General features: G+C 32.6%; 3 protein-coding genes and 1 pseudogene across 3 annotated transcripts; 1 reads left to right on the top strand and 3 right to left on the bottom strand.

Moving 5' to 3' along the window:
• Positions 1-2188: 2188 nt before the first annotated feature.
• Positions 2189-2846, bottom strand: LOC131626054 (probable serine/threonine-protein kinase PBL28). The gene is made up of 3 exons (XM_058896869.1): positions 2751-2846; positions 2537-2659; positions 2189-2458 (listed from the first exon to the last, which is right to left on the bottom strand). The coding sequence occupies exons 1-3, from the start codon at positions 2844-2846 to the stop codon at positions 2222-2224; spliced, it is 456 nt and encodes a 151-aa protein (XP_058752852.1). The 3' UTR covers positions 2189-2221.
• Positions 2847-5232: 2386 nt separating this feature from the next.
• On the top strand, positions 5233-7806 carry LOC131626071 (provicilin). Its single transcript, XM_058896887.1, has 6 exons — positions 5233-5577; positions 5721-5896; positions 6070-6150; positions 6253-6576; positions 6829-7141; positions 7463-7806. The coding sequence occupies exons 1-6, from the start codon at positions 5286-5288 to the stop codon at positions 7603-7605; spliced, it is 1329 nt and encodes a 442-aa protein (XP_058752870.1). The 5' UTR covers positions 5233-5285; the 3' UTR covers positions 7606-7806.
• Positions 7807-12504: 4698 nt separating this feature from the next.
• Positions 12505-16845, bottom strand: LOC131626053 (probable serine/threonine-protein kinase PBL28; annotated as a pseudogene).
• Positions 16846-19799: 2954 nt separating this feature from the next.
• Positions 19800-21644, bottom strand: LOC131626042 (probable serine/threonine-protein kinase PBL28). Its single transcript, XM_058896859.1, has 7 exons — positions 21540-21644; positions 21242-21432; positions 20908-21106; positions 20672-20835; positions 20490-20594; positions 20276-20398; positions 19800-20197 (listed from the first exon to the last, which is right to left on the bottom strand). The coding sequence occupies exons 1-7, from the start codon at positions 21607-21609 to the stop codon at positions 19961-19963; spliced, it is 1089 nt and encodes a 362-aa protein (XP_058752842.1). The 5' UTR covers positions 21610-21644; the 3' UTR covers positions 19800-19960.
• Between the last annotated feature and the right edge of the window lie 2894 nt (positions 21645-24538).

Raw genomic sequence — 24538 nt, 5'->3', positions numbered from 1 at the left:
TCAATCTCCTTCAACCTTCTCTTCAATTCCTTACAAAAAAATTAACCTAAATTTAATAATAGAAAATATTATACCTGAAATAAGATATTGATAAAATAAAATTATTTTAAGAAATTAAATCAAACATACATTTGATATTTGATACAAGAATGGAAGTAATTTTAATGGAAAAATGGAATTGATATGAGAAGAAATTGAAATGGAATGAAAGAGAAGAGAGAAAAAAATAAAATTATGAAGTCTTTGGTTTCTGGAAAGAAAAACGATGGGATTTTCTTTATAAGTTAATCAGTGACGTGAGTATTACGTTGCAATCTTGTCATGTGATATTCACGTTGCAAACAAACCAATGGTAATATTATTTACTCAGTTTGCTTGCAAACCCTGCCACCAATCACTTCACGAAAATGTGATTTTTCCTCTTAAAGTTTGCGACGTGTTTGAAACGTCACAAATAATGTTTTCAAATTTTGAATCTTCCTCCATGTGAACGTTACATCATTTTTTGTTTATTATTTTTACTTTAAGGTAGTGACGAGTTTCCCAAGTTGCAACCTTTTTTTCAAAAAACATCATCTAACTCCTATAGACTTTACGTCATTTAAATTATTTAAAGGTCAAAATTATGTAGTGACGTGATTATCACGTCGCAACTGTCAATTATTTGCCACGTGATAATCACGTGACAAAAACACTTCGCATGGGAGCTGTTTTCTTATAGTGGTCCACATGAAAGAGCTTCCCTTAAGAGGGAGCATAATGGATGAACTCACATTTGAGGGAGAGATATGTGGATGCTCTCCATAATTACCCAACAATTCAAAGACTTGGAGTCTAAATAACCGCTATGTTTGTACATGAACATGGTCAAATTTAAAGTTTTAAATGCTAAAATGACCAATTTCAAAATATAAAAAAATTCGAAAAAACTAACCACTAATAATAACTTTGAAAATTTACTAAAATCAATTTATAATTTTGAAAGTTTATAGAGATCAATTTATAATTTTTTTAAAAATATATAGCGATCTATTTTAAAAATAAATAGATATTCATATATAATTGTTTAAAATATATTAAAATCGATTTGAATAATTTAAAGACCATTTCTTAACCCACTACATGTCCTACTTACTTACCATCGAATTGACAAAACTGCTCTCGTGCTTATGCATCTCCGGAAGCAATTTTTTTAAAAAAAAATTGTTTTTTCTGTATATCCATTTACGGAACTCCTTAAAACATAGTGAAACGTGAGATTTTTTTAATTAATTGGGAAAATCAGAATATTCCGTATATACATCTACGGAAGATTTCATGAACTTAATTAATTTAAGATTTTTTCAATTAATTGAAAAATTAATTTAGGATTTTCCCAATTAATTTGTAACTTAATTTAGGATTTTGCCAGTTACATCTACTAAAAAGTTTGATGGGGTTTGATTAATTGGGAAAATCCCAAATTCTCAATTAATTGAGAAAAATCTTCCGTAATTACATCTACGGAAAGGTTTGACGGGGTTTGACAATAGAGAGTTCCGTAGATGCATCTGCGGAACTTGTGATTTTCCCAATTAATTGGAAAAATCCCAAGGTAGATGTATCTACGGTAGGAATCAATTTTTTTAAAAATATGTGTATAAGAGATCCATGAGATTGGTTGAGAAATGGTCCATTTAAAAACATCGTCCTGGGTCTTATGGACGACCCAAAACAAAAACTAAAATCAGTTTAGTTTTAAGTTCTAAATTGCAGAATTAATTTTCAATTCCTAGATTAGTCTCAATTGAAAGGGCTAAGAGTCAATATTAGTCTTAGATTTCTTAGTTTTGCAGGATCTCTGAAATCAAGGCAGGAACATAATATGTTATAACACTATCAAATTCCAATATTGTTTTATGGACAAACATGTCAAATATTTCTGACTAACATTATTCATTCAGTTTGATAACATGAATTATCTAACTCACAAACAGAGCCGTCTCAAACTTTTGAGAGGCCCTGTGTAAGAAGTTGAAGCTAGCTTCAGTTTAGATATGAATTTTTTTTTAATGGGCCCTATTTAACCGTAAATTAAACGTGTAATATGTGTATGTAGGCCCCTTTTTGTCATAGAATAATGTTGAAAAAATGTGAGGCCCTGTGTTGTAGGTCGTCTTGCACACCCTCAAAGACGGCCCTGCTCACAAATAATAGTATGTATAATCAAGTATTTTTGTCACTAGAGCATCCTCAAACTATGCATAACCATTCCCAACCCTTTTGCATTTCTATAGATAATCATTTGAATTTCTTTAACACAATCAATCATTGAAGGTCTCACATGACTCTCAGGACGAACACATTGTGACGCAAGATTCGCAAACATGAATATCGATTCAATGGTGTATGAATTTCTAGTCATCTCTGGATCAATCACCTTACGGAGCATCTTGCGGTCATTCAGTAAGTGCCTTACCTATATATCAATGCCAACCATATTAAAATCACTTATCGTATAAAAATATTCATTTTGATCTTAACGAAGAACACTTACTTGTAGTACAAGGTTTTGATCATTTGGACCTTGGTTTAGATCTATAGCTTGACGTCCTGTCAAAAGCTCTAGAAGAACAACACCAAAAGCATAAACATCGCTTTGTAGAGTCAATTTTCCCGTCTGTTCATGAAATAAAAATGGTTATTAATGCTACTTTAATAAATGATAAGAACAAAATGATGTTGCAAATGAAATTTATCTATGCGCGCACCGATGTATACTCCGGGTCAAAATAGCCAAATGTACCAAGCACTTGGGTAGTTTCATGTATTTCATGTTCTTCTGGCATTAGCTTTGAAATAATCATTTAGATCTCACTCATTTATTAACAATGCATATATATTTTAAATTTGTGTATAAGATTAATTATATGAAATGACAAATAGACTTACATAATAATTTAAAATTATATAGTTATAATAAATTAAGGACATTTGACTATTTTATGCGGGGCGGAGACTCCACGGGGCGGGGGATATTTACACCACCCCCGTCCCCGAAGTCCTTCGAGGAGACTTTGTTCCCCATCCCCGCGGGAAAAAATTCCCCGTCTTTGGGGCCCCAAATGGGGAATCCCCACGGAGATCCCCGCTAATGGAGGCAAGTTGACATCCCTACTACTCTGAACACATTTTATGAAATTGCAATCTTTCACATGCTAGAATAAAGTTTGGTCCCAAAGGACTTATATTCTAGAGTAGGCCATTAATGAAATTTTGATCTTTTAATTTAAGGTTTCGGAGGAACCCTTAGTAATAAGTACAACGTACAAATACTATATGGATTAATTAGTCAATGGAAGATTAGTGAAGATCCAACTAACTAATCTCCTATCTCATTATAAATTTCATGAATAAAATAAAATTTTAATATTTAATTAAAGAGTGAAGATCCATTTTGTCTTTCACAAAAATTATAGAATCTAAATTAATTTTTTATAAAAAAAATTCGATTTAATTACTTACAAAATTTAACCGGATCATATTAGTCAATTTATTAATATTTTTTTTAATGGACTGCCACGTTGGATATTATTTTTTATTTATCATTTTTTAAATACTAAAATTAATTTTTTATTTTTTATTTTAATTTTATTTTAAACAATTTAGATTTGAAAATATAAAAAAAAAAAAAACAAAAAAACAAAAAATTGTTCCCGGTAGGAATTGAATCCAGGGACTTTAAGTCACGTCTTATGCCTTTACCAATAGGTCAATGTACATTGGGGACAAATAATTTTCATGGTTTATATTAATATTAGACAATTCAAAATTTAGAACAATAATATATATCAATGTATACTGGTGACAGATAATTCCCATGATTTATAATAATATTAAATAATAAATACAAATTTTTTGTAAATAATATTAAACAATAAACAAAAAATACAAAATTTGATGAGGCTTGAACTCAAGTCTTAAATCGTAATCACTTTATATCTAGACTTAGACCAAATGTTGTTAATATTTTTAATGATGAATTCTTCACTTAATAATTCATAATAGATATTTACTTATTCTTATTTTAAATAACATACAAATAAGATATTTATTTTAAATAATACAAAAATTTAAAAATAAAATTAACAAAATGTAAATCTTAAATATAATTAATCTAATAGAAATAAATTATATGATATTTAATTGAATTAAATAACACATAAAAAATATTTACTTATTTAAAATTATATTATAATTAATTAACTTAATAGTAACTAAATTAATTATTAAAACATTTAATAAATTCAAATAAAATAATCAATTTATATTTAAAGTATTTAATTAATTCAAATAAAATAATAATAATACATTAATTTAATAGTAATTCAATTAAATATTAACTAATTTATTTCTATTTGATTAATTATATTTAGATTTTATATTTTATTAGTTTTATTTTTAAATTTATGTATTATTTAAATAAATAAGTAAATGTTTACTATATTAATTAATAAATTAAGTATTAATCATTAAAAATATTAACAACATAATCTAATATAGATCTAATGTAAAGTAACTACCATTTTGTCTGAATGAATTTAAATTCGTATTTTTTATTTTAAATTCATAATTGTTTAGTATTATAATAAATTATGGAAATTATCTCTTAGCAATGTTCATTAACATAATTGTAATGGCATATATGTGAGGGGGTTAAATCATTTTTTTTTGGAGGATTAGTTTGAATTTTGTAATTTTTGTAAAGTGTAATTCAATTTGCAACTTTATGTGCATACAATTTTTGGTCAAACAAAAATAATGAGAAGAATCTGCATTCGTTTCAATAAAAGTAAATAGTTAAATAATTGTAACAACATTATCGGTGGAAGAGAGTTAATTGTTAACAACACAAAGCTGTCATTATAGCTTCTTGGAATTATGTTTGATGTATATAGCAGTGTTAATTAAAATAAGTACTTACATAATGCTTTTTAGTGATTGATTGCAGTATGATTTCTTGGAATTGTATAATAGCCAAAAGAATGTCTATGTTCATCAAATTCAAACAAATTCCACCACCCAAACTCAGTAACACGTATACGAATCTTTTCATTTTAATTATCCACCTCAATTTTGTTCATTTCAACACTAGTCCACATGCATGGTACACTATGGCCAAATGTTGGTGCATGTTAATCTTGCGCCTTTCATTTATTTAGTTATAAATACTCTCTCATTTCAGTGTATTACTCCATCATCTCATCATCCATAGTAAGCAAAGTGACACTTAAATTCAAATCAATATGGCTGCTACAACCATCAAACTCTTAATGCTTTTAGGAGTTGCTTTTTTGGCCTCAGTTTGTGTCTCTTCTAGATCTGATCGACAGAACCCCTTTATCTTTAAATCTAATAGGTTTCAAACTCTTTATGAGAATGAAAACGGACACATTCGTCTCCTCCAAAGGTTTGATGAACGTTCCCAAATATTTGAAAATCTTCAAAACTACCGTCTTTTGGAATATAAGTCCAAACCTCACACTCTTTTTCTTCCACAATACACCGATGCTGACTCCATCCTTGTAGTCCTTAGTGGTAATGTATTACATATCAAATTTATAGATTATAAAATGATCATCAACATTTTTTTATAATGATATTTCTTACTTTATAAATTTGTTTTTTACGAAGATAAATCAAGTTGAAAATAGAGATTTAATCTTAATTGCAATATGCAGGAAAAGCCATTCTCACAGTGTTGAATTCCAATGATCGAAACTCCTTCAATCTTGAACGTGGTGATACCATCAAATTTTCTGCTGGCACCGTTGCTTATTTGGCTAACAGAGATGACAACGAGGATCTTAGAGTATTAGAGCTCGCCATCCCAGTAAACAGACCCGGTCAATTGCAGGTAATAAAGTCAGAGCTTATCTTTTTTCATATTACACATTGTCTGCATGCCACCACATAAAACAATTTTAGAGATCTACAATAGCATCACAACAAAAGTTATGACTCCATTTTGCCACATTATATTGTAATGTTTTTCTACTCTTACCATTGTTTATTTGTATTTTTTAATAGACTTTCTTAATATCTGGAACTCAAAATCAACCGTCATTTTTATCTGGGTTCAGCAAGAATATTTTAGAGGCAGCTTTCAACGTAAGCATGCAACACACATCCTTTATTCGTTTTTTATGTACTAGTTTTATTTACTTCATGTAAATATTCACTTTTTCCTATTTTATATCGTTGAAAATAAAGACCGATTACGAGGAGATAGAAAAGGTTCTTTTAGAAGAGAAGGAACAAGATCCACAACATCGAAGAATCCTTAGGGATAGGAGGCAAAAGATCAACGAAGAAGATGTAATAGTCAAAGTATCAAGGGAACAAATTGAGGAACTTAGCAAAAATGCAAAGTCTAGCTCCAAAAAAAGTGTATCATCAGAATCTGAACCATTCAACTTGAAAAGTCGCAATCCTATCTATTCCAACAAGTTTGGTAAATTCTTTGAGATCACCCCAGAGAAAAATCCACAACTTCAAGACATAGACATATTTGTCAATTCCGTGGAGATTAAGGAGGTATAACAAAACTATTTTATAACATATACAAATTAACTAGATAATAAATTATATATTATTATTTATTAAAAAGATACTGATAATAATTTAATTATTTTTAGGGATTTGAATTTTGTTTGTATAAATTATAAGATCAAACTCATATCATTAAGTTGACATCTCATTGACAAGATATTTATATATTTCATATCATGTTTTATTTAGATAACTGAGAGCTATAGTTACATTTTTTTAATTCAAATTTTATTTTAGGGATCTTTATTGTTGCCAAACTACAATTCAAGGGCCATTGTGATAGTAACAGTTAATGAAGGAAAAGGAGATTTTGAACTTGTGGGTCAAAGAAATGAGAATCAACAAGAACAAAGAGGAGAAAATGATGATGAAGAGGAACAAAGAGAAGAAGAGATAAGCAAACAAGTGCAAAGGTACAAAGCTAGATTGTCTCCAGGTGATGTTTTTGTGATTCCAGCAGGTCATCCAATTGCCATAAATGCCTCCTCGGATCTCAAATTGATTGGATTTGGTATTAATGCCGAGAACAACCAGAGAAACTTCCTTGCAGGTATACTATATTCTTATTTATTCTCTTTGTAAAAAAATTATAATTATGCTCTTACATTTAATCGTATCTTTCATTTATTTTTTTATTAATATATATGTATGATAATTGATAAGATAAGGTTACAATTGATTAAAAAAATTAATATAATATTAAAATTTGAAAAGAAAATAGAAATAAAATTATTTTCCAAGCAAACAAAAATTTAATTAAATTTGATGTAGAATTTTTTTTATATGTGTGCTAATATGTTTTCTTCTACTTGAATAAATAATGAAATTAATTAATTAAATATTAATTTTTTGGGTGATTAAAAATTTTAAGGTGAGGAGGACAATGTCATAAGCCAAATACAGAGACCTGTGAAAGAGCTTGCATTTCCTGGATCTTCTCAAGAGGTTGACAGACTCCTAAAAAATCAAAAACAATCTTACTTTGCAAATGCTCATCCTCTTCAAAAAGAGTAAAGAAGCCGCCAGCAAATAGTGGGTCCTCCATCTTTAATTTTGGATGCTTTTAATAAGTGATAAGATATTATGCATGTATGCTATAAAGAGGTGTAGCTCATAGTGAGCAAAGGATGAAATATCATTCTGGTGTAACTATAACTAGGGCTCCACTTTTCTATTATGAATAAATAAACCAAAAATAAATTGTGTACGTCTCAACTACCATGCATTTCTTAGAAAATACACATCTATGTTAATACTCTTCTATGCTAATATAATTAATTTAATCCTGCATAAATAATGGATCATATATTCAATTATATCTTAAATTTCTAGCACACAAATACCAGATGTGGAACAAGATGTTACGACACTGGGATCAAATCAGTAACAACAAGAACAAGAACAATTATGCAGATAAAATAGGTTGTTGAAAGTAAAATAACACTAGTGATTGTTTACCAAGTTCGGTGCAACATCACCTGCATCTGGGGGCTACGAAGCCATGAAGGAAGTCCAATTTAATAGTATCATTTTGAAACCTTAAACAACACCTGTTTACAAGTTTCTCACCTAATCACTACTAATGCAATTTCTACCCAGGATATTCCTAGATATGAGAACTCACTCTCACTTCCTGACAGTCACAAACTAGTGACAAACTCTCAACAATAACCAAAAGATAGAAGACACTCTTCCAAGACAAAATTAATTCTGCTTAAAAGCATTTGACTGATGAACAATAAAAAACTTGGCACACAATCCACTCTTGCTTAAGAGCTCGTGAGTGATTGACAATGAACAATAAAAACCAGTCCAACTCTAATTATCAAAGAGATAATCGAGTGGATTACAATAAACAAAGAACATACTAAAAACACTAAACCCTTATCTCATGTACACAGCTTCTCCAAGTGTTTTTAGGTCTAGCAAGTCCTTATAAATAGACTCTTGCAGTATGGGCTTGGACTCTTCACGTAAATCCAATCTCCCCGTCGTAAATCTTCTGCAAAACCTTTTCCACAAAAATAGGAACAAATCTTCAAAGTTTCCTAAAAAATCTCCAATATCTTTTTTATGAAACCAAATCAAATCTGCAATGTTCCTAAAAAATCATTCCTTAGCTGCGACTGTATGAGTACAAACATCATACAGAATCTTCATAATAACAAAAAAATTCTTCTAAGATTTAAAAACCTAAATTGTCCTGATGTTTTGGTATAACATGTTACGACATCTTTCAGAACATCTGTCTTTTGAGATGTCTTACCAACATGTCCAGACATCTGTCACAACATCTGCTGTGAACCATATTTTAGAAAAAATTTTGTCAGTAATAAAACCAAGGAACTTACAATCTCCCCCTTTGCCAAATTTTGGCTAAAACAACCTTTGGAAGATACAAACAAAAACAGCCACAAATACAAAATACAAGATACATAAACATCATACAAACTTGAAAATCCAGCAAACAAAAACAATCAGAGTTGCACACAATAAACCCTTACAGAGAGACCCAACCTCAAACACAGAGATAATTGAAACTTTCACATAATTCAGAATACCACTAGAGACCAGATGTCATGACATCTTGTCTGACATCACAAAAACAACATCATAGCAAAACCCAAACACAACTGAGAAAAAGTTAACCTCAGCACACAGGCACTATGCTCCCCCTGTCACAATAATTCTGTCAGAAGCACTTCCCATGTATCATGCATCCAAAACTCCCCTCCAGAGTACAAACCAACAACTATTCTATTTATCCCCCTGTTTAGCCATAATTTTGACCAAAAAACATCTAAAAAATCACCAGGAGCAAGGAAAATAAGAAAACCATCTTATCTTACTGACATATTCCTTAGAAATGTTAACAATGAATTCATTTACCAGCACCTCATAGCATTTTCCAAAATCAGCAATATTCCTCGTCTAACTGACTTTCTTGAAGTCTAAAGTATCTTTACCAAACTCACTTTCCAAAGCCAACCTCCTTTGGTACATACACTTTCCCTATATAACATACTCCAAAAGATGTTGTTAATGAGAACTTCAGATATCTTAGCAGAGAATCTTTCCCTAACAGCTTCCTTCAGATGAATGATGTGTTGAACATTATGTCTGATGTCATACTCAAGATTACTTGAAAGCGCTTCCTCCCTCATCATAGCAAAATCTCCATCCTTTTCTTGCATATATCTTCAGGCCTTCATCATTACAAAGAGCATAATTATTTCCTATGAACTCATTATCAGAATCTAGTTCATCTTCCTCTAGGTTACTAATTAAAGGTCTACATTCACATTTAAGACAAGGACACCTAACTCCTCCGTCGCTTTGACAATATTCCTGAGCAAACGCCCACGTGATAAACCCATTAACTTCTATAAAATTGGGTTTAAGTGTACATCTTCTTGGATACAATCTATCGTACATCCAACTACAATAATACTAATAATATTTCATACTGCACATTTATACAATCATTGTCTTTTTATTAGCTATAAATAAACATTTAACTATATTAACTATAAATAAATTTTATAATTATTTTAAACATATTAATAAACATATTGAATATATATTAGCCATAAATTTTTTGTTTTTTAAGTAAACATTTTATAAACATATAATAATTAATGTTTCTTGTATATTCACTACTATATTCTATTTTTCTAAAACAAAATATAATAAACATAAACTATTCTTTTTTTTAAATGTTAGGCTTAAAAAAATATTACATCACACTATTTTGTTCTTAACCAATAAATTATTCTTTAAAGAAATATAAATATTATTTTATTTTATTTTATTTTAAATATACATATATAATATATTATATTTTTAATATTTTTTTTAAAGTATTTTTCAATTTTAAAACATATATATAATATATTTCGTTTTTTAAAATATTTTATTTATAATTCTATTTTTGAAAATTAAATATATTTTTTATACATAACTATTATATGCATCTTTAATAAAAAAAGATTTTTTTATTAATATATAATTTTTTTTTCAAAAAATAAAAAATGTAAACTATTTTTATTTTTACTAATATATTAAATTTAACATAAAAATTGCAAAAATACCTCTTCTCTAATATCCTTCAACCCTTCTTCTTCAACCTCTTTAATTCTTCAATCTCCTTCAACCTTCTCTTCAATTCCTTACAAAAAAATTAACATAAAATTAATAACTGAAAATATTATACCTGAAATAAGATATTGATAAAATGAAATTATTTTAAGAAATTGAATCAAACTTACCTTTGATACAAGATTGGAAGTAATTTGAATGGAAAAATGGAATTGATATGAGAAGAAATTGAAATGGAATGAAAGAGAAGAGAGAAAAAATTATGAAGCCTTTGGTTTCTAGAAAGAAAAACGAAGGGATTTTCTTTATAAGTTAATCAGTGACGTGAATATTACGTTGCAACCTTGCCATGTGATATTCACGTCGCAAACAAACCAATGGTAATATTATTTACTCAGTTTGCTTGCAAACCCTGCCACCAATCACTTCACAAAAATGTGATTTTTCCTCTTAAAGTTTGCGACGTGTTTGAAACGTCACAAATAATGTTTTCAAATTTTGAATCTTCCTCCATGTGAACGTTACATCATTTTTTGTTTATTATTTTTACTTTAACGTAGTGACGGGTTTCCCACGTTGCAACCTTTTTTTCAAAAAACAACATCTGACTCCTATAGACTTTACGTCATTTAAATTATTTAAAGGTCAAAATTATGTAGTGACGTGATTATCATGTCGCAACTGTCAATTATTTGCCACGTGATAATCACATGACAAAAACACTTCGCATGTGAGCTGTTTTCTTATAGTGGTCCACATGAAAGAGCTTCCCTTAAGAGGGAGTATAGTGGATGAACTCACATTTGAGGGGGAGATATGTGGATGCTCTCCATAATTACCCAACAGTTCAAAGACTTGGAGTCTACATAACCACTATGTTTGTACATGAACATGGTCAAATTTAAAGTTTTAAATGCTAAAATGACCAATTTCAAAATATAAAAAAATTCGAAAAAACTAACCACTAATAATAATTAATAACTTTGAAAATTTACTAAAATCAATTTACAATTTTGAAAATTTAGAGATCAATTTATAATTTTTTAAAAATATATAGCGATCTATTTTAAAAATAAATAGATATTCATATATAATTGTTTAAAATATATTGAAATCGATTTGAATAATTTAAAGACCATTTCTTAACCCACTTCATGTCCTACTTACGTACCATCGAATTGACAAAACTGCTCTCGTGCTTATGCATCTCCGGAAGCACTTTTTTAAAAAAAATTGTTTTTTCCGTATATCCATCTACGGAACTCCTTAAAACATAGTGAAATGTGAGATTTTTTAATTAATTGGAAAAATCAGAATATTCCGTAGATACATCTACGAAATATTTCATGAACTTAATTAATTTGATATTTTCCCAATTAATTGAGAAAATAATTTAGGATTTTCCCAATTAATTTGTAACTTAATTTAGGATTTTGCCTTGAGAAAATCCCAAATTTCACTATGTTTTAAGAAACATCTTCCGTAGTTACATCTACGAAAAAGTTTGATGGGGTTTGATTAATTGGGAAAATCCCAAATTCTCAATTAATTGAGAAAAATCTTCCGTAGTTACATCTACAGAAAGGTTTGACAGGGTTTGACAATAGAGAGTTTCGTAGATGCATCTGCGGAACTTGTGATTTTTCCAATTAATTGGAAAAATTCCAAGGTAGATGTATCTACTGTAGGAATCAATTTTTTTTTAAATATGTGGTGTTGTTTTCCCAAATTTTTTCAAATTCCAATATTGTTTTATTCCAATATTCTCAATTCCAATATTTTTTCATAATCTGTTATAACACTATCAAATTCCAATATTGTTTTATGGACAAACTTGCCAAATATTTCTGACTAACATTATCCATTCAGTTTGATAACATGAATTATCTAACTCACAAATAATAATATGTATAATCAAGTATTTCTGTCACTAGAGCATCCTCAAACTATGCATAACCATTCCCAACCCTTTTGCATTTCTATACATAATCATTTGAATTTCTTTAACACAATCAATCATTGAAGGTCTCACATGACTCTCAAGACGAACACATTGTGACGCAAGATTCGCAAACATGAATATCGATTCAATGGTGTATGAATTTCTAGTCATTTCTGGATCAATCACCTTACAGAGCATCTTGCGGTCATTCAGTAAGTGCCTTACCTATATATCGATGCCAACCATATTAAAATCACGTGTCTTATAAAAAAACAACCAAGGTGTATATATTATCGAAAAAGAGCGCTTACTTGTAGTACAAGGTTTTGATAATTTGGACCTTGGTTTAGATCTATAGCTCGACGTCCTGTCAAAAGCTCTAGAAGAACAACACCAAAAGCGTAAACATCGCTTTGTAGAGTCAATTTTTCCGTCTGTTCATGAAATAAAATGGTTATTAATGCTACTTTAATACTAAATGATAAGAATAAAATGATGTTGCAAATGAAATTTAGCTATGCGCACCGATGTATACTCGGGGTCAAAATAGCCAAATGTACCAAGTACTTTGGTAGTTTCATGTATTTCATGTTCTTCTGGCATTAGCTTTGCAAACCCAAAATCAGATATCTACAAAATGCTCGTTAGTTAGTTACCGTATTCTGCATCGAAATTGGCATTCTAGGAAGTTAAGTAACTACTTATACCTTTGCTTCGAAATTGGAATCTAAAAGAATATTGGTGGATTTGAAATCTCTATGAACAATAGGAATTCCAACACAAGAGCTTGAGTGGAGATAAGCAAGGCCTTTTGCAGCTCCTAATGCCACTCTTAATCTTTGAGGCCAGTCCATTTTCCTTTCCCTCATTCCTAAAATTAAAGATTGGTTACATGTAATGTAGGAAGTTATGAGATCGGGTAGATTTTGGGTGCATGACAAACCATTCAAATGATCTTGCAGGTTTCCATTATGCATATATTCATATACTAAGAATCTATGCTTTCCATCAGCATAATAACCTATCAAAGAAACAAGATTCGGGTGGTCTAGGAGACTCAATATGTCAACTTCTACGCGAAATTCGCGCTCTCCCTCTGCTGCTTTAATTGCTTCCATTTTCATTTTCTTGATAGCTACAACCTTCATAGAGAAAAACATTGTATATTATTGTTGTTATTATTAGTTTAAAATTTTTGTCTGCAACCGCAATTGTGGCCGCACTGTTACATTTTTAGATGTCTCTCAATAGAATTTCAACCGCAATTTAAAACCATATTACCTCTCCTGACTTCAAAATGCCTCTATAGACTCTCCCAAATCCTCATTTTCCAACAAAATTATCATCACTGAATGAACATGTTGCATCTTCCATCTCTTTGAGTGTGAAAACAGATGATCCGTGAATTCGACTAGTAGATTGTGGTGTTTGATCTTCAAGTTGCCAAAACTCTGTCGGTTTATAAGTCCTTGAAAGACATTGAATGTCTAAAATGTTACAAAATTGATGCTATAGGAACATATAACGCCCGGTATTTAATTAATTATTCAATTAAATATTTTCAAATTATTTCGAATTTAATTGTTGAATTTGTAGAGTGTTGAGAATTGTTGACATGGGTTGTTATGATTAATTAGTCGATTAATTAATTAATTAATTAAGTTGTAGAAATAGTATTGAAGAAATACTAGATTTATTATATGGACTTAATTAAGTGATGGTGGTAGTAAAAGGTGGGGTGAGAATGTTAGGCCCAATAGGTTTAATGAAATTAGGTTAAGATAGGGATTAGGTTAATTAGAAGGGAAAAAGTCTTGGGGAATTGGTCATGGGAAGTTACAGAGAAGAGAGAAAATATGAGAGAAATTCATTCCCGTTTTTCTTGCAACAATCTCACTAAATCGAAGATCCCCGATTAGTTAACCGTTGGATCATGGCCAAATTTTCAGGGTAGGTTCGCAACACCTATATCTAACTTTTTATCGTTGGGATCTTCAAAATAAGGTATGAGCTACGAGATATCATCATTGCACTGTAGCTGCATATTTGGGAAAATTTTCAGCTTTTGATTCTGATTAAAAGAGGCAAGGGTTAGAAGCTAAGGCTAGAAGGCTTCGACCGGTAGAATTATAGAGTAATCTCCAATCCAAGGTAAGGGTGAGGTTCTGACTCTATAATGAGATTTATGATGAATTGTATGTGGGATTGAATTTGTATAATCGCCTCTGTTTGTGGTTGTGTGAAATTGTTGTGGTGTGTGGTTATTTGTGGTGGTTGTTTCTGATATTTTTGAAATTATTCTATTGTCAATGACTCTATTGTTAAAAATTGTTCTATGTTGATGTTGGTATAGTTGTTATGTTGTGGTAATAATACGTTGTTGATATTGTGATGTTGGTGATGTGATTGGATTATATTATTGTTATGATTATGTTGTTGATACGATGATGATGTTGTAGGCCTATGACTAGTGTTGTAGTGACGGTATAGGCTTATGCATTTCGTGATGATGATTACCTCTAATAATTGGTAATAACAGTGATATAGGCGTATGTCTCGTGATGAGATTTTTGTTGTGTTGTATGTGATTGTTGCATTCATTGAGTCGCATCCATTACAATGCATGCCTGAAAATTATGGCAAACACGATGTCCTGAAAATTATGGCAAACACGATGGCCTAAAAATTATGGAAAACACGACGGCCTAAAAATTGTGGCAAACACGACGGCCTGAAAATGGCAAAAGTGACGATGGCCTGAATGTCAAATGTTTAAGTTGGGAGTTTTACTCCAAATGGTACCACATGCATATGCATTGTCATGAGTCGCATTTCAAGTTGATTAATTGTTGTTGATGATGTTGTTGTGATGATGGATAAGTGTTGTATTAAATTGATGATTTTGCTGTAATGCATTGCCGATGACTTAGTGTGAAATTATGCTAACGATTTGTTGTGACAGATATTGTTGGAAAGATGTGTAATGGTTATTATAACTATTATTATAACTGTTATTGCTAATTGCTATTATAGCTATTGTTATAATTGTCGTTGCTATTTGTTATTATATTTGTTGTTATAATTGTTATTTGAAAGTTGTTATATATCTCACCCCTTCTGCTGATGTTTCCCCTACCATGTGAAATGGGCAGGTACTCAAGTATAACTGTGGAGTTTTAAGTTAATTTATGAAGTCTTCATGTTGCTCTATAATAAGTCAAGAGGGTCTTGCTCTGATACGTAGCACTCGGGGGATGGACGATTGTTGTTATGTTTAAATGTTGTTATTACCTTAAGTTGAATTATGAATTATCATGTTGATTTTGAAGTTGTTTAGTCGAATAAAAATATGTTAAGCGAATAGAAGTTGAATAATATTAATAGTTGCGAAGTGTTTTCAATTAATAAAATATGTGATGTTGTAACCGTTGAGAAATTATGATTCCGCTGTTTAGTTGATTAATTGAATTGAAATATGTTGCTATAAGTTCATCCAGGTTCTAAGTGTTATGTATCTGCATAATTATGATTAATGTATGTTTCTTATGTGAAGTAAATGTGACATCCCTTGTATGATTAAATTTTCTACACTCTGATTTTATTAATATTCAATGGGTAGAATTGAGATGTTACAGAACACACCATTTAGTAAAACTCTGCCGATGACGATCTGAGGGCTGAGGGGAAGACGTTCTAGCGCGTTCCTTCGACCAGGGTGATGGAGTGCGTCGGTGAGAAAAGTGATCTTCCTTTGTTTTCTTGGTAAGGGTAGAACGGTGTTCGCACCGGGGTGGAGAATGGTGACGCTTCTTGGATGTTAAGGCTTCCTGCTCGGGACGAGAATGTCTGCAGGGAGGGGTCTTAGCATAGTGTTTCTTCTCCAATGCCCTAATCTGGTCGTTCTGCTGACGGATTAGTGCATTAGTCTGGTTCAAGGCTGCGAAGATGGCAGCCACAGTGGGGTCATCGTTGGATGGTGTTGTGATCAGAGAAGTGTCCTCGGGAAGAGGATCTTGATGATTCTTACTACTGGTGTTTCTGCGATGGAAAGTGGGAGTATCCCGGGAATCTTCTGAAAAGGGAGATGCCTTGAGGCCATTGCGGGGCTGAGAAATGTCATTGTTTGGTGGAGGCACAATTATTTCAACATCGATTTTACCCATTTGACTGAGTGTGGTGTCCTGAGCAGATAGATTCTCGTTGTTTCTAGCCATGAGATATGAAAGGTGATAGCTTTTGTTTCTAGGTTCTTGGTCGTGCAAGAAAACAATCTAAAAGGTGTAAGAGAGAGAAAACGGGGAAGCAATGTTTCCCACAGACGGCGCCACTGTTCGTGTAGAGTCGGAACAGATGGCCAGCAACGACGGCGTGATCTTCAATGATGGTTGAGAGAAAAAAGGGTTGTACCTACAAGATACTCTGATGTCAAAGTAAGAAAGAGAACAAATTTATAACAGAAAGTATGAGATTTTTTGGGTAAGGTTTAAATTACCTTGCTCTATAGATGTAGAGGGCTATTTATAGTGTTCTCTTTTGTGTGTGACTTAGTCAAGCCATATTTTGAGCTGGGCGCATTTCTAGGGCCCAAAATATAGGAGATAGTAAGTCCTCATAAATCCGGGCAGGTTGAACTAGCCCTTGGCAGGGACGGGAGAGCTAACGTGCTCAGATGGTCCCTTCATGAGGGAAGGACAACGTTCAACGTGTTCGGTAGAAGGGCGAGAGAGGACATGCGGTCCCTGTTGGCTTGAGTAAGCGGACCAATGCTGAATGGGCCGTTTTCATGCTTACGATTGGATTTGGCCAATTCTGATAATTGGGTCAGTCCAGAACAATACATAAACTTCATTAAGATCTACAATCAATCTTGGAATACAATAAGAACAAAAAGAGACAAAACAATCCAAAAACATCAATAAATTCTGACCTCAAAGATCGACTCGACAGACTGACTTACAAAGCTAAGAATTCAATCTCCACTGTTCAGAATTTGCTCCTATGAGTCATGAACGTTAAGCCAAAATTTTAGGACGATTCGACCGTTGGTTTTTGCGCAAGCTCGGATTTTCTGGAACTGATTTATGCACAAAAGGGGTTGCGGGAATAGTGTTTTCTCTCTAACTTTTCTTGTTGTTTCTCTCACACAATGAAAGAATGACCCAATTCTCTTTGTTGGATAACAACAAAGACTTACACACACATGGGTCACTAACCCATATCTATTTGGGCCTCTCCAAATAATTGAGAAAAGCCCAACATTTTCCATATCAAAATTTTTGGGAATTTCTTATTTCACCCCATATCTAAAAGATAAATCCTTTGCAATTCCAAAATTACCCCTCATAAACCGAAAGTATATTTCTAGTATACACCTTTTTTAAGTTGCACTTACGTAAAACCAACAATGCACTTCCCATATAAATCATAAATGCACTTACAGTTCCTAATAATAGAAATGTAAATATGAAATAACATGCGATACTTTACTATGATCATTATTATTTCTAATCCAGATTGGCTAAGTTTATTGAGATTAAGAAAGTCTATGTGTAAAAGATAATATTTAAGCTATTAAATTATAGCTAACTTTTAGAGCCAAAGTACAAAAGACATGAACATCATGAAAATTAACACAAAGTGAACATTTTGGAATATAAAATTTAGGCTATATTTGGAGATCATAAAATCAACGGAGCGGAATGGAGCAGAGCGGAGCGGAACGAAGATATCATTCTATTGTTTAGAAATTTTAGGACGGAAAAGGGGAAGTTATTCATTCCACCCAAATTGGAGAGTAGGAAAAATGGTGGTATGTGATGGAATTGAATGGAATCCATACCACTCTATTCTGCTCCGTTCCATCCGTTTTTAAATTATCCAAACAATGGAATATCATTTTATTCCATCCCATTCCGCTCCATTCGGCTCCATCAATCCAAACAAAACCTTAGGCTTTGTTTGGATTGATGGAATCGGATGGGGCGGAGCGGAACGGAATGGAATAAAATGATATTCCGTTGTTTGGATAATTTAAAAACGGATGGAGCGGAGCAGAAAGGAGTGGTATGGATTTCATTCCATTCCATCACTTACCACCATATTCCTTCCCCTCCGATTTGGGCGGAATGAATAATTTGTCTTATTCCGTTCTAAAATTTCCAAACAATGGAATGGTACATTCGTTCCGCTCCATTCCATTCCGCTCCGTTCATTTCGTGATATCCAAACGTACCCTTAATGTAAGATGGAGAGTAGACCATATAGCCCAGAGTATATGGTCATGTCTGATGATGAAGAGGATTCTGAAGACAAGCGGAAGTGCATTTGATTTATATCGGAAGTATATTTCTGATTTTATTTTTACCGTAAAAGTGGACGATTCTTAAAAAGGAATGAATTATGAGTGGAGGTGCGCATTCGAAAATGTATTTTCGGTTTTCAGTATTTTTAGAATTTCGCGCATGTGTCATGCGTTAGAAAAGAATAGGATGGAATAAGAAACTCCCAGTTTTTTAATTAAGGCTTTTAGATCGATTTCCTTTAAAATATCATGATCCTACCGTCGTGCAGTGTCGTCAAGCCTTCATATTCTGCAGATAAGTAGCGGCAGTCACAGGTGGCTTATTTCTTTTCCTTTCTTATGAAAACAGTTACGGACAAAGTATAATTGAATCAGATTAATCTCTCGTTATTATGCTTTTCTATGTTGAACGTGATGAAAAAGTTATCACCTTTGTAGCATCCAAGTCTTACTTTTACTTGCCATCTTGAAGTTTGGTTGGGTACCAAAAATATTCAGTGGTAACAATTTTGTTTCTGTTAGAAACTTTTAAAATTAAGAATTCACTTTAATCAACAACAATCAAAGTCAAATCTAAATTTATTACGGACTGATTTGCAGAGGTTTTCTCTTATTAGTTTTGAAAATTTAAAAACTATTCTGTGATAGAACTGGAATTGTTTACGCTGGATTTGAACTTCCGGTACGCTGGGGATGAGCTGATCTGCAAGGCTTGTGAGCAGCCCGCAACAAAAACTAAAATTAATTTTAGTGTTAAGTTTTTAATTTCAGATTTAATTTTCAATTACAAGATTAGTCTCATTTTGAAAGGGCTAAGATTCAAGATTAGTCTTAGTTTTCTTAGTTTTGCAGGATCTCTGAAATCAAGGCAGGAACATATTCTGTTATAACACTATCAAATTCCAATATTATTTTATGGACAAATTTGCCAAAGATTTCTGACAAACATTATTCATTCAGTTTGATAACATGAATTATCTAACTCACAAATAATGGTATGTATAGTAATTAATAAAGTATTTCTGTCACTAGAGCATCCTCAAACTATGCATAACCATTCCCAACCCTTTTGCATTTCTATACATAATCATTTGAATTTCTTTAACACAATCAATCATTGAAGGTCTCACATGACTCTCAGGACGAACACATTGTGACGCAAGATTCGCAAACATGAATATCGACTCAATGGTGTATGAATTTCTAGTCATCTCTGGATCAATCACCTTACGGAGCATCTTGCGGTCATTCAGTAAGTGCCTTACCTATATATCAATGCCAACCATTTTAAAATCACTTGTCTTATAAAAACATTCATTTTTATTTTAACAAAGAACACTTACTTGTAGTACAAGGTTTTGATCATTTGGACCTTGGTTTAGGTCTATAGCTCGACGTCCTGTCAAAAGCTCTAGAAGAACAACACCAAAAGCATAAACATCGCTTTGTAGAGTCAATTTTCCCGTCTGTTCATGAAATAAAAATGGCTATGAATGCTACTTTAATAAATGACAAGAACAAAATGATGTTGCAAATGAAATCTATCTATGCGCGCACCGATGTATACTCCGGGTCAAAATAGCCAAATGTACCAAGTACTTTGGCAGTTTCATGTATTTCATGCTCTTCTGGCATTAGCTTTGCAAATCCAAAATCAGATATCTACAAAATGTTCGTTAGTTAGTTACCGTATTCTGCATCGAAATTGGCAATCTTGGAAGTTAAGTAACTATTTATACCTTTGCTTCAAAATTGGCATCTAAAAGAATATTGGTGGATTTGAAATCTCTATGAACAATAGGAATTCCAACACAAGAGCTTGAGTGGAGATAAGCAAGGCCTTTTGCAGCTCCTAATGCCACTCTTAATCTTTGAGGCCAGTCCATTTTCCTTTCCCTCATTCCTAAAATTAAAGATTGGTTACATGTAATGTAGGAAGTTATGAGATCCTGTAGATTTTGGGTACATGACAAACCATTCAAATGATCTTGCAGGTTTCCATTATGCATATATTCATATACTAAGAATCTATGCTTTCCATCAGCACAATAACCTATCAAAGAAACAAGATTCGGGTGGTCTAGCAGACTCAATATGTCAACTTCCACTCGAAATTCACGCTCTCCTTCTGCTGCTTTAATTGCTTCCATTTCCATTTTCTTGATAGCTACAACCTTCATAGGGAAAAACATTGTATATTATTGTTACTACTAGTTTAAATTTTTGTCTGCAACCATAATTGTGACCGCACTGTTACATTTTTAGATGTCTCTCAATAGAATTTCAACCGCAATTTAAAACCATATTACCTCTCCTGACTTCAAAATGCCTCGATAGACCCTACCAAACCCTCCTTTCCCAACAAGATTATCATCACTAAATGAACAAGTTGCATCTTCCATCTCTTTGAGTGTGAAAACAGATGATCCATGCATCCTATTACTAGATTGTGGCGGTGTTTGATCTTCAAGTTGCCAAAACTCGGCCGGTTTATAAATCCCTGAAAAATTCATTGAATGTCTAAAATGTTACGAAATTGATGCTATAGGGACACACCATTTAGTAAAACCTAACAAAAATGAGAAATGTAGAAAGAGGGAATCGTACAAGGGTCTGAAAGATCTTCAGACTTGCTTCTTCGCCGCTTGTTCCAAGCCGAGACCAAGCCAAACGGCATGGTTACTCTATCTCGTATGGTATGAGTTTGCCCACTTTATCCGCGAATATGAGTCATACTCAACACTAACAAATCAAATTCTCAATAAATATGATTCTTCAAAACAAAACAAAAAAATGAAGTAAATCACATTGTAATAGTTTTTCTATTATAATTTATAAAAGTACATTTTATAGCATGTATGGGAATCTTGTATGGAGTAAGTATAGAGAAAGTGTGAAGTAACATTAGAAGAATACTTCATAACACATCTTACAACAACATGGATTTTTCTGAGAAGGACAAAACAAGAATTTAACATATGTGCTTTAAGAAAAAGAAAAAGCAGAAACTGTTTGGTTACCTTTGGTTTGGAAGTAATGTTTGATAAGAAAAATGAAATTGCAACTTTTTTTTGTTTGAGTTTCAACTAATTTAATAATGTTTTAGTTTGTTTGAAAATAGATTAGGAAGATGTTGAGAGGCAGTTTTCAATTTCATAAATAGTTTCTAAATCTTTCTGTTGTATGGTATAACGGTCATTGTTACTATTAAAGTCTGTCATCATAAGAAATTGAATGCGATTTTGAATTTTGTTAAGGGTCAATGAATTTGGATGCAGGGTCTTTTCGGTCAGTTACCATATTCTGTATTAAATATGTTAGGTCACTCTAAACTTTGTCTTTTAGCCGACATATGTTCACTTTTGAATGTATTTTGGTACTAGTTTTTATTGTGCAAGAGTTTTCTAAAATTTGTGTGAGAAATAATATTTTATCGAAATTCTAAATATTTGATTTATTTCTGTTGCCATTGTTGGATCATAAAATAAAAAATTGATTAATTGTTATATTTTTTAAAACATAATATAATTAATTAATGTGAGTATGGATGGGGTTCAAATACCTTGCGAAGATTTATAATACTAAATTAAAACATAATCAATTTTTTATATTTGCCAACATAACCCGATTTTTTTTTAATAACCAATTTTTTTTAAAAAAAAATCTATAAATAACAAGTATTTCAAATAAATTACCAAAATAGCAACTTTTTTTAAAAAATTACACGTTGTCGCCAGGGGGGGTGGCGACAACACTCCAATCTCAATGATGTCGCCAATGAGCCTGGCGACTATGTACAAATGCTTAGTGTTGTCGCCACCCCCTGGCGACAACACCTCCCCCCCCCCCCCCCTTTTTTTTATTTTTTTGTATAATTTTTTTAGCTGCATCCAGTTGTCTCGGTCGCCTTCTTGGGTGGCGACAACACCTAATATTTTTGCCTATATAGCAGCCCATCATGCAATCAATCTTCATTATTTTCTCCTTCAATTTTTCCATTTTCACTTCACATTATTGATCATGTCTCGCATAAGGCCGCACTCATGGCAACAGACATCATTCAGCCGTCTTGTGCCGGCGCCGGAATACAAAAGATGTTATGGGCATCTAATTTTTTCCCCGGTCAAACCCCCTATGGCGGTGACGTTTTGGAATATCCGCGACTTCAACAACCTGAAGCGGACTCTGATGTCACAGTTAGAAGGGGAGTACAGTCCCGGGAAAGAAATAAAAAGGATTCAGAGGCTTAGAACAAGGGTGTCACTTAGGACCGGAGAGACGATCCGTTGGTGGGTTGATGTGAAAACCGACCTTGATACTGAACAAATAATGGATGGAACAGATGACATTGTTTTAACCGCTATATTTTCCTAGATTTTAATTATTTGTTATGTTGTTTGTTGTGGTGTTGTGTTTGTTGTGTTGTCTTTTCAAATGTTTCCTTTAGATAAAAATTTATTTCTAGTCCTAGTTTTTGTTGTTTGTCATGTGTGTTGTAACCCATATAATTAATGGAAAAAAAATCCATTTCATTGATAAAATAAATTACAAATATCATTGCACCTAAAAACTATGTTGTGGAGCTAGATCCACGATTGGGACATTTGTTCCTATTATGTCATACCTCACGACATATACTACACTTTCTCTGCATTTTTTCAGTGGCGTCCATTTCGGTTCTAATACGCTTGTTGTTTGGTCGACCGCTTTTATTCCGACGCATTAAATCATTATGCCAAATTGTTTCCCCCTCGTACACAGGCCAATATCCCTCCATCGCTACGACCGAGAAGTAATTGTCGTATACGTTGAGCAACGTTGATACCTTGTAAATTTCTGATACCAATGATAATGCATCAAAGTGAGTATGTGAAGATGCTGCAATGACATGGGAGCAAGGCATGCGATAGGCTTGAAATTGGCCACAGTCGCACCAACGATCTGGGATTGAGACGCGATACTGTTGTCGTGGCAGCCCCTGGTTGTGGTCAATTGTTTCTTTGACACTGAAGGTGTGGCCATGACGGTCGAACTCTGTCACTCGATGAGTGTTCCCCTTGGCAGATTCTTGTTGTATATATTTCATGCAGACATCGCTGTATACCTGTTGTGTTTGTAACACTGAATTCCACCGCTTACCTCTTGTGGCGAACAAAGTTGCCATCTGAAAATACGTTGCACTAACCAAAGCAGTTACAGGTAGGTTTCGTATGCCTTTGAAAACCCCGTTCATTGATTCCACAAGATTTGTAGTCATGTGGCCCCACCTAGCCCCATCGTCGTATGACCTAGTCCATCTCGATGTGTCAATGTTGCCAATCCACCTCCCTGCATCTGGATTTGACAATGCTATTTCTTTGCGGTAGTATTGAAATCCAGGTTGGTTTAAGGCATATCCCGCGTTCACCAAGTGGTTCTTCAAAAATTTATCTTTGACCTCTCTCATAAAATTTTGTGCGATATGCCTAATACAGTAGACATGCTTAGACGGGGGGTTGTGCCAACCATTTGCCGGATTGTTGTATGCGCTGTCAATAGAAGCGTGCCTGTCCAAAATCAAACAAAGATTAGATTGTGGAGCAACTCTAGCTCGGAGATTCTTCAGA

Source organism: Vicia villosa, unplaced genomic scaffold (genome assembly GCF_029867415.1).
Source record: "Vicia villosa cultivar HV-30 ecotype Madison, WI unplaced genomic scaffold, Vvil1.0 ctg.000256F_1_1, whole genome shotgun sequence".
Classification (NCBI taxonomy): domain Eukaryota; kingdom Viridiplantae; phylum Streptophyta; class Magnoliopsida; order Fabales; family Fabaceae; genus Vicia; species Vicia villosa.
The sequence above is the reverse complement of the archived record's forward strand: the minus strand, read 5'-3'. Positions and strand labels throughout refer to the sequence as shown.

Coding starts and splice junctions, on each gene's coding strand:
- LOC131626071 (XM_058896887.1), top strand. CDS start 5,286: ATGGCTGCTACAACCATCAAACTCTTAATGCTTTTAGGAGTTGCTTTT. Junction 5,897..6,069: donor ACAGACCCGGTCAATTGCAG/GTAATAAAGTCA, acceptor ATTTTTTAATAG/ACTTTCTTAATATCTGGAAC. Junction 7,142..7,462: donor CCAGAGAAACTTCCTTGCAG/GTATACTATATT, acceptor AAAAATTTTAAG/GTGAGGAGGACAATGTCATA.
- LOC131626054 (XM_058896869.1), bottom strand. CDS start 2,846: ATGATTATTTCAAAGCTAATGCCAGAAGAACATGAAATACATGAAACT. Junction 2,660..2,750: donor TTGACCCGGAGTATACATCG/GTGCGCGCATAG, acceptor TTTCATGAACAG/ACGGGAAAATTGACTCTACA. Junction 2,459..2,536: donor ATCAAAACCTTGTACTACAA/GTAAGTGTTCTT, acceptor ATTGATATATAG/GTAAGGCACTTACTGAATGA.
- LOC131626042 (XM_058896859.1), bottom strand. CDS start 21,609: ATGCCGTTTGGCTTGGTCTCGGCTTGGAACAAGCGGCGAAGAAGCAAG. Junction 20,399..20,489: donor TTGACCCGGAGTATACATCG/GTGCGCGCATAG, acceptor TTTCATGAACAG/ACGGGAAAATTGACTCTACA. Junction 20,198..20,275: donor ATCAAAACCTTGTACTACAA/GTAAGTGTTCTT, acceptor ATTGATATATAG/GTAAGGCACTTACTGAATGA.